The sequence below is a fragment of the Notothenia coriiceps genome, unplaced genomic scaffold (assembly GCF_000735185.1).
Source record: "Notothenia coriiceps isolate Sejong01 unplaced genomic scaffold, NC01 NC01_scaffold00026424, whole genome shotgun sequence".
Taxonomy (NCBI): Eukaryota; Metazoa; Chordata; class Actinopteri; order Perciformes; family Nototheniidae; genus Notothenia; species Notothenia coriiceps.
In genome coordinates, this window is record NW_011359125.1 from 3528695 (window position 1) to 3539447 (window position 10753).

At 37.0% G+C, this 10753-nt stretch overlaps 1 protein-coding gene across 1 annotated transcript; it reads left to right on the plus strand.

Annotated features, from left to right (window-relative positions):
- Nucleotides 1–804: 804 nt before the first annotated feature.
- Nucleotides 805–5209, plus strand: cd79b (CD79b molecule, immunoglobulin-associated beta). Its single transcript, XM_010784710.1, has 5 exons — nucleotides 805–945; nucleotides 2155–2472; nucleotides 2547–2662; nucleotides 3681–3734; nucleotides 4742–5209. Exons 1-5 carry the CDS (start codon nucleotides 894–896, stop codon nucleotides 4838–4840), a joined length of 639 nt encoding a protein of 212 aa, XP_010783012.1. The 5' UTR covers nucleotides 805–893; the 3' UTR covers nucleotides 4841–5209.
- The last annotated feature ends 5544 nt before the right edge of the window (nucleotides 5210–10753 follow it).

Genomic DNA, 10753 nt, shown 5'->3' on the forward strand with positions numbered 1-10753 from the left:
TAACAAGTAACATTCTTCATCAATTTTCAATTTACATATTGCACACAAGTATTATTGGACAACAGTGGTGTCGTATTCTGTGTTTGTTTTTGAGTTTTTACATCATTACACGTTGGTGTAAAATCACAACAGGGGTGTCATAGTCTGTGTTGTTGTGAGTGTGCTACAAGGCGCCGTTGGCTGCAGGAAGGACCATAACCGTATACAAAAGTGTTGCAATCCATGCATTAGTTGACGATATTTAAGTCTGGCCTAGGCAACTCAAGATCTAGGCTTCAATACACACACATACGCACCAAAAGCCATTATTTCCCTTTGTGTTTTACAATGTTAAAAATGATAATTATGATTTTCATCATCAGATGAACAACAAAGGTCCTTTCTTTTATATTAAAGGCTAATCATTATTTCACTTAGAATGTATTAAATAAAGTTCCTGTTTTAATGTTTATTTATTTAGTTAGGTTTTTTTCCACTGGAAAACTTTGACTCCCTTTTTAAATGAAAAGTAGCCAACATAAAAAGTAATGTTGGTGTTATGATACTGAAACTAGATATTATATTGGCACGAGTTTCATCAAATCACATGAATGTTAGTTGTTATCCTACAAATTGATTTAAACCCCCTAATGTTCACCCTCAAGCATCTTGTTTCACTCCTAAGAATGGCACATATGTGAATGAAGCGTTCTAATGTTAAAGCTGTGGCTTGTTCAGAGTTCATTTGGATCTAAGTTAAAGATCTCTCTTCCTCTTTATTTGCCTGTCACTAAAGCCTGAGAGGTGACAGACAGCCCACCCTCTGCTGCAGACACTTCTCCTTGTTCACGACATACACAAGCCTGCAGAGAGACACATCAGCATTCACAAACATATTCTCTTTTGATGTCATCATGCGCTGCTTGCTGGCTGGATGCTTCGGACTCGCTTTAATCAATATCTCAGGTAAATGTAAACTCTTCGTACAAGCTCAGTTTAGTTTAATTTGTAACTAGAAAATGGAAATGATGCAAACTTTATATGGTGCTAAATACTTACACTTGTGAAGCGCTGAATGTTATAACAACACTTAAGATTTCATAATGTTATATGCAGTTATTCAATTCTACTATTTATGGCCGTTTAACCAATGCATACAGTTGTTTTGCATGTTATTTTTGACTCCACTGTACCATTACTTCCTGGCCATCTGGCGAAAAGAGGAAGTTGTCTTCTGAGACAAATAATTGTTATTCTAATATACAGTATACTCGCAACAAAACTGACCATCAAGTAACTTTATTTGAGACCTGTTTTTTTATTTTAGATACATATGTGTGTTACCCTTGACATTGACTAATGTTTGATGTAAATTCATGCAGATTTTAGACTGTTTTAACAGATGCATTAACCGTGTTATCCTACACCTTGTCCTTACATTATTTATACAAAACACCCATTCAACTGCATGATGGTGATGACTTAGATTACATGTACCAAGATTGCTACTATTATTATTTTGTTGAGGAGTAATCTCACTTTTTAGACAAATAGAATGCTTGTTGAATTGTGAAGTAAGGACAACAAATGTACTCAGAAGCAAAGATGACCTTTTTCAAAATATCAAATTTGCAATTATATAAAAGCAAATTAACATTTCAGAAGCTGGAATAAGCATATTTCTTTCTTGATGAATGGCCTCAATTATTATCAAAATTGTATTTGATTAATTTTAATCGACTAAGTTTAAGTGATGTATTGGTTCAGATCCGACCTATGAATCGTTGGTTTGCAATAACTCCAATGTTGTCTTCTTGTCTAACTGTCTCTACAATGAGAGCAGAGAACTGACAACCCTTCTTTAGTTGCCAGCTCTCAAACATGAAAGCTTGCTGCTTTGGATTTGAAGTTTCTGTAAAGTTATTATTTTCGTTTAAAATAAGCAGTGTTGGGCTCTGGGGACTCGTGTTTTTTTTCCTTTTTGGACATTTGATTGACTAAATTAGGATTAAGGATTAAATTAAAAAACACTCACCGATATATAATAAAATTACCTGCAACCCTTTTGATTTAACATTATCATCACTGCAAGCAATGGCACTTTTGATACCTACACCATGTTTGAGTTTTACAATAACCTTAACCTTAACCCTGATCCTTCTATTGCCTGCTCAGTGGCCCTAAACGCTGACGTGCCGATCTCCCAGAAGCCCCGGTTCTATGGAGTGAATGCCGGACGCAATGTGAGCATTTGCTGTCTGTGCTCCAAGGAGCTCCAGTCAGCCAATGCAGAGTGGTACAGAGTGGATGAGTACAACACTGACGTGGATCAAAATAACTGGATAAAAGCAGAAAAGAAGTATACATTTCTTCACTCCCGTGAAAAAAACCATTTCTTTCTCGTCATCCATGATGTGCACTTGGAGGACAGCGGGGTTTACTTCTGCAAGATAAATAATACATTGGGACCTGGAACTGCAGTCCAAGTAGCGAGTAAGTATCTGGGACAATATGTGTTGTGCAGAATGCAGACACATGATGCAATGATGCAATCTTCCCTCTCACAGGATCTGGTGGTGTTAACCAGGCAAGGAGAAGCAAGATGAAGGATGCTCTCATCATCCTCCAGGGCCTGTTGTTGGCTGTGTGTATCGCTGCTGTACTGCTACGCAAACACCAACAGGTGAGAAACAAGATGCACATAACATTAAACAATATATTTGCTTTACCAATTGACACTGCTGTATGTGTTACAATGGCAAACAGCTGTTGATGTGCATAACAAAATCGAGAAAGTAACTGCTTGTTTATCTGCTTATTCTTTCTATCTTTGGATTTTTTGAATTAAACAGATTTCTACATGACTATAGACACAATATGTTGACAGGTGTACCTGTACTACAACTGACTATGGTCATAAATCTGTATAATATTCCTGATTAATCAATTAATCTTTAACAAGTTCCCAGATACCCAGTCTTCTTCACATTGCCTGTTTGTTTCTCTTATTTAAAAAGATAGAATCCCTGAATGTTTAGCCTTTTTGGCATGTTTATGAAGAGTGTTATTCCAGATATATAGATAGATAGATAGATAGATAGATAGATAGATAGGGGTTTTGTTTTTGTGATAAAAGGACGACCAATGTCATGGCATCCTTTAATTGTTAGCTTAATGATATAAACAAACGCTATGATGACCCTAGGGTCCCGTGTTCCCCAGTTCAATATCTCCTTAAAATCACAGATTCAGGAGACATTTCAAAAGGTTTTATGTTCTCACCAAAGCTTTCCCTATGTCAAATGTTTGTTCCCCTGGGCCAAAGTGTTGATATCACCCACCTACAGTTTATAGGCTGCAGATGTAATACAATTTGAATCCTATGGCTTAAATGTATTGAATTTAGACATTGATATCTCCACAGTTGCTCAATGGATGCAACTATTGAAACTGCATTTGAAACGTTCATCTCCCTTCATTTGTTTGCTATTTGAGCCGCAAAAGTTAGCCCATTTCTTAACAAGTAACAGGTGTACTGAAAGAATGCACATCATCTATTTTAAAGCAGCAAATAAAAGATTTGAATGTTTCCTGATCTAATGTTAGATCACTTAGCATGTTTATTATTTTTTGTTATATATAATATTTTGGTCCTAACTCAAATGTTCATTTTTTTGTGTGTCTTTTTATTTTTTAAACAGTTGGAAAAGAAGGACAGTATATATGAGGAACCTGAAGTTGACCACATCTATGAGGTTTGTTTGAATATTGAAATGTTATATTAATATGCATCGAGCATTCAGATCCTTAATACCAAACTGTGAAATGAAAGTCCTGGATATAAAACTCACTATTATATCTGATTTTCTGGATTCATATTACTGCTGCTTTATACCTCTTGGATTATCATATGTTTAAAACCGTTGCTATTCTTGCTACTTTGTTTTTCTGACCAAACCGCACCACTGAGCTCATAACCAAATTTTTATCTGATTCAGTCAATGCAGCTCCCAGGGTTGTTTTTTTAATGTATTTTTAACATATACTTTAGTCTGAACTTTAGTTTGCTTTTTCTAAGAATAATACATATGGAATTCAACACGTGTGGCTTGAATATACGTATATGTTATGGCTAGAGGAAGAACACCTCTGACACAAAAATTGCTTAACATACAAGAAAAGAAGAAGCAATAGAAAGCCTACAAATGTACATAAAGTCATGAAAGAAGTTTAGAGTATTTTATAACAGAGCTTCTAGATTTATAAAGATTAGATTTTGATAGACACTTTAAAAACACCATTGACTTTTTTTGTATAAGCATTTTGCAAAAGCTGTTATTGATTCTGAGACTTTTGGGGATTATTGAGGCATTTGAGGCATTGACTCAAGCCTTTTTGTAAGAAACCCATAAACAAGCTTGTCTTTTGGACAAAAACAATGGTGTGACATGCTGTTTGAAAATGACAGAATGACAGAGAAGGCCCGAAAAAATATAATAAAAAATGCTGCCCAAAGGTCCATCGATCATTAGCTGCATTTCTGGTCGGGAGCAGAGATGTTAAATATATTTGAATGCTGACTGCTCTTCTGTAACCTTTAGCAGCTGCTTTTCTTTATCTTTGAGTCATGTCTGAATGGCTGTCTATGCAAATCAAAGCCAATGTACCCACACATAGGCATAAGATTCCCCAAGACTAGCACACACATACACACACGTATACATGCTCAGTGTGTTAAAAGTGACTTATTTCTGTCTCTTAGGGCTTGATGATTGAGACGTGTTCTGGAGGTGTGTACGAGGAACTCTCTGTGTACGCACAAGCTGACGGAGACGACTCAGCCGAGGCCCCATGGGAGTGAAGCGCCTCACAATAACTTTATAAAGTACAAATGATACTTTAAGAGCCCTTTATGGAAGTTGGTCATTTTTCTATGGTACCAGTTTGTTTATAAGTGTGCAACTGCATGTTTATTCTAAAAGACTTGCTATATGTGTTGTTTATTTGATGCTATTTAGTAGTTTGAAGTCCAGTGAAGTGTAAAGGAGCCATTCTACAATTCAGACTTCTTGTTGGTGCTTTAAGACGCTTTTATAAATACAATAAGTGTTATTTCATACAGTACTCTGACTTTAATATCTGCTTGATAATAGGTGCAGAAATGTGTTTGTGTATAATACAATCTGAATGTAATGAAAACCAATAAAAGCTTTGTCAAGTTGCTTGAAAAGGACTTTTATTTTTGATTGGCTTTTGCAGGTAAAAAAACAGACAAAACATGAATAAATAGTTAACATAAATTGATCAACAACATAATTACTTTACCAATAATTAAATACATGAGTACAAAACTCAATAAATAAGCAATAAATAAATAAATAGATAACAGTAGGATTTTAACTGGTGAGGGCAGATGAAGCTCTCATGTAGCTACAATAAAAAACTCAATCATTTTAGCCAAATAAATAGATATTTAAATACATATTTAAATAAATAGCATGTAAGCAAATAAATTAACACAAGGCCAATGTCTGACAGATATTAGTTGGTGAGAAGAGAGTAACACAGCAGGTCTGCTTTGTAAATAAATACAAAAATAACCAAATAGTTAAATAAATAGATTTGTTAATATATAGATAAATAAATAAATAGATGAATCGATATTTTTCGGTGAACAAAGGAGGCCAGCTTGTCTGCTCTTATGCTGCTCAAATTATCTATAAATACATAAACAACTCAATAATCAGATATATATATTTTTTAAATAAATAGATAAATAAATAGAAAATAAGCAAATAAATTAACACATGGCCAATGTCTGACAGATGTTAGTTGGTGAGATGAGAAGAACACAGCAGGTCTGCTCTCACAAGATGGGTTTTCATCTCCTTCCTGATCAGCTCCCAGGCTTCAGCACTGTGGTCCTGCACACAGAAGAACATCATCATTATTAAAACATGTTGGATATATAGATTAGATTAATTGATTGATACATACAGTAGGCGGACTTACCATTGGCTTCAGGACATGGCTTGACAGTCTCTTGAAATACATCTGTATCTTCTTGTTCTTCCTCTTGTGGCTGTGGCTCCCGATCTAAATGAATGAAAAAGTTATTATTTGATCATTTTCATCAACAGGATGTAAGTAAAAGAGACATGGGGGGTATACTACGAATCTAGTTCAACCTATCCTGGATATGTTTTGAGTTATCCGGTTGACTTAATCCAAAACAAAGCCGCTCTAGGATAGGTTGAACTAGATTCGTAGTATACCCCCCATGTCTCTTTTACTTNCGAAGCAGGATAGGTTCCAGGATAAGAGATCAACTCAGCGAAAGCACCACGCCTGCTGACCAATCAGAGCTCAGTGTGCGGAGGAAATACAGTTTAAACTGCCTTTGCAGGAAAGACGGCCGGCCAAAATCACCGCTGTGTGAACGTGAAAATGAATAGAATATCACCTCCCATCAGAGCAATCGGACTATTATAACTATTATTATAGCCTACTATTATGTTAAGAAAGCTTAATTAAATATCTGCCACAACATAAGTAACCGGATCAAAGTAACATTACGTAGCCTAGTCCGCGGCACTGTTAGTGCAGACGTCGATGTGTCACATTATCATTCATCATATCACATGCATCAAAATGTATCATATATTTCCTTATCTGAGTCAGCCGAGCCGTATCTGGCCGTGCAACACTCACAGTGTCACATACTGTATGCAGAAGTATTATTATAAGGAAGACATTAAGTTGACAAAACACTCGAGTCAAATGTAATTAAAGTCAGATCCACTCGTGTATTAGATGGGGCAGTGATATCATAAAACTGTTAATGTACGCATTCAAACACTTTTTCTTTTACCAGCTGTATTCACCTTGCAGGTGCAGCTATGTTGCTTTTATCCTGGATAAAGTGTTTAAGTCATGGATGTTTAAAGTTTAATTTCTTCATATTTGTCTAATATTATAGTTGACTTGACTTGTAATTCAGGAAGTGTGACGCTGCGCTGTCAGTACGCTTCTCCATGTTTGTGATTGTTCGAATGCTCCAGATACCACCCCTTTCATGTGAACGCGCACCTGACTAGATGGGACACGGCTGGCTTGAGCGAACGAGTTGATAGCCATCGTTGTAGGACAGTTTAGCGAGAGCGGCTTTGTTTTGGATTAATTCAACCGGATAACTCAAAACATATCCAGGATAGGTTGAACTAGATTCGTAGTATACCCCCCATGTCTCTTTACTTACATCNAACGCATGTAATACTGAACACGTAACATGAACGTGCCGGGTGGCGCGGTCCCGTGGGTTAGATGCTCGCTCATAATGCAGAGGGAAATAACTCTCAGAATAACGTTATTAGCACATTTTACAACTTGAGTATCGAATGTTTTTAATAAGGGCTATACAAACGTTCATACTGGGTAGTTTATTTAGTTTAAAAAAAATTATCCAACGATTTACAGACCACTCTTTCCCAATGTAAGTCAATGGGAAAAAGTGTTTTCGGACCCAGCCACCTAACGGAAGTGTAGTACCGCCGTTTGGCCACAAAGAATATTCTCATCAGAGTCCGGCGCACTTTCTGGGGGCTTGGTGGGAACAGGTGGAAACAATCAGGGGCGGGGCAGAAGCTGACGATGGCGGGAAAAGGGGAAAACATACAAAGGGAGGAAGTAACAGGGCCTGGAATGAGAGACAAGAGGTAAGTACAAAAATAAAATAGGAAATAGAAAACTAGACGTGACATAAATAGACAGACATGACATGACGTGAAATAACATGAAAACCTGACTTGACATAAATACCTGACTAGACTTGGAATGACAGACAAAATACATAAACATAACTAACACATTTGACGAGACACAACACATTGCCAACGACTCCCAAAACAAACTCTGTCATCAGCAGTGGCGGGAGCACGCTGGTGGCAGAGTGCCGTTATATTTGCATCTCATGTTGAGTTATATGCTGCCTTGCTGCCTGTAGATGAGACAAATAACCCCTTCAAGGTTTTTCTGCATCATAAAGCGAAACGTCTACATGAAAAAAAGTAGTTGTGGTTCGCTGCTTTACAGGAAGCCCTGTGGTTCTGCTTTTTTTTTATCAAATGTTGACACAAGGGATGATTAATTCCTTTAGAATGTAACAAAGGAGTGGCTAATTACATCAAACAGAAAATAAACATTACGGGCTCACAATATTGTTGTATTTGAAAACCCATTATTGTTGTAACCTTACATTCTTCTTCTTCTTAATGCTTTATTCTTCAATTAAAAACAATTCACTTGAAGATAGTCTTAAATACACCTTTTCCTGGTAGTTAAAACACATTTTTGCAGTAAGAAAGCACCTTCATTTCAAAGGCTACAGGCCCTATTTTGCAGAACTAAAACCCCTGTTACTGCATCTTTTTTCTAGTCTTTTATTTTATTTCAGCATTCGATATGCTGAAATAAAATAAAACAACACTTTTGAAATCATTTTACTTTCTTAAGTAAATGTTCAGAGGTCATGTCAGGTCAGTGCAAGTCGAATGAAATGTTGAAATAAAACATATAAAGATATCATGAACAACATATTTACATACCTTTACAAATATGTGTATATTTTGCTGTTTTTTATTTAAGACCTGGGAAGTATGTAGATGATCTGTTCAGACTGTCTGCAACATATTATACATTTAAACCTATTGTACAATAATGAATAAGAGCAAACAGTTTATAAAAAAGGGTCTTGATCAGCTAACCCAACAGCTATACAGTTTTTGTGAGAAATAGCTGCAGGTACAAAAAGCATCATGCATTTACATCGCTGTTATTCACCACTTTTAGGACCATGAGACAATCATTTGTGGCCGGATAAGATGAAATAAAAAAAATCATGTTTGCACGCAAAGAGTTTCACTTATAAATAACCAGGCACCAGTTCCTCTGCATTAGTATCTTTGTATCTTAGTATTTCAAACCTGTTTCTGATTATGATTGCAAATGTTATTATTACTCTGATGCTGTTGGAGTTGTTGTATAGCTTTAAGTCTAAGGTGAAAGCAGATACGAAGAAAGTGAAGAAATTTGAAATGTCTGACGAGATTTAGGTTCAGCGTTGTAGATAAATGGAAATGTGTCCAACAATCAGGCAAATTCATCACTTCAGCAGAGAGTCCTGCGCAAATTCATCACTTCAGCAGAGAGTCCTGCGTTGGTCATGTATAATGTTTGTTTTTTGTTCCCATTTGAAAAGTGGTGCAGTGACAAGTCCTAAAACCCGGAAGTGAGATAGCATTTTACCACTACCGGTTCCCTCGTCTCCGAGTCAATGGGATTTCTCCATAGGATTTGGGGAAATAGCTCGAAATAAGGTCTGTGGCAGTGGCGGCGCTAGGGGGTGAAATTTTTTCTGAAAGCCCCGGATGTTTCACTTTAAAAAAAAAAAAATGCTAAAATGCAGGATCTGTTTGGTATTTTGAAAAAAAAGCTATATTTTATATAGGTATGGCCCTACAATATATTGTTCAAATATAGCATGATATGGTCCCTTTAAGGTATTATTAAGGTAGGGTTAATGTTGCTCTCAAAGTGCACCAGATTGATGCTTTTAACTTCAATATTTTAAAAAAAATCTGCCCCGGCACACAGGGGATAGGCATTTTAACACAACGAAAAGGAGCAAAAATTTGTTTTTTTGAATTTTTATGTAAATTTCTCTACCAAATGTTTAGTTTTGTGTTTGTAACCCTGGACGATAAAGCACCCGACCGTCCAGATTAAGAGACCAGCAACCCCTACCGAGTAGCCCCTCCCGTCCGGCTTCCCCTTTCGAACCGTCCCGAATGAAAAGGGGGCCCTTGTGGCTCCAGCCAAATTCCTAGACCTGGTGGCCCCCCTCCATAGGTCCTTTACCCGGTACTCCCACCGTTTCCTGTAGGGAAGGGGGCCTTAAACCCCCCCCCGTCCCCTGCCTTTGCTCCTATCCTTGGTACCCTTCCACGGGTCCCAAATCACTTTCCGAAATATTAAATTAAAATTAATAATATAATTGTATTCGAGACTTTCTTTTTTTTTTATCTCGGCACCGGGGGTTTTCCACTGAGTACCTCAAGTAGAATACAAAAATTCATCACATCACTCCACACATAACCACAAGTTATTTTTATATATTTGAGATATCTATATATAAAAAACACACACAGGACGACCCACAACCTTAAGTTGTCTTGTGATATGACACGTCGTACCGACGTCATTGAACATCTTATAGTCGCAAATTCCGAAAACGTCCAAGTAGAGAAAGTCCTCGATATATACGCTATAAAATTAGAAACCCTGCCACCAGTAAATCAAGGAGACAGAATGGTTGTGAGTTCTCTATAAACTATTATTTACACCTGAATTTTGACCACGCCGACAACTATACGTAACAGTTGTCTCCGGAATTCCGTACAGATACTTTACGGATAAAAAGGAGCGACAGGTTATCAGCGTGACATTCTAAAATCGTTTATAAAACTGAAGTGTAATTCCAATTGACAAAATCACTGAAAACCTGGGTCTCCCAAAACAGTCAGTTCACGATTTGTCACGGTCTTACCTCTGCCAATGACGACTCTCTGTCCATTAGAGAGTCCATGACATTTCCAAGGAGAGCAGGGGCGTAATCTAAGGGTGTTACGAAGTGGCCAAGTATATCTAGGTTATGATCCTAGCCATTTTACGACTCTGGTTTACATCAGAGCACTGTCACCCGCTAGAGTCCTAACAT

Excerpts from the sequence above, each read along its gene's own strand:
- cd79b (XM_010784710.1), top strand. The coding sequence starts at position 894 with ATGCGCTGCTTGCTGGCTGGATGCTTCGGACTCGCTTTAATCAATATC. Across the intron at positions 2,473-2,546 it reads AACTGCAGTCCAAGTAGCGA|GATCTGGTGGTGTTAACCAG; the intron begins GTAAGTATCTGG and ends TCCCTCTCACAG. Across the intron at positions 3,735-4,741 it reads AAGTTGACCACATCTATGAG|GGCTTGATGATTGAGACGTG; the intron begins GTTTGTTTGAAT and ends TCTGTCTCTTAG.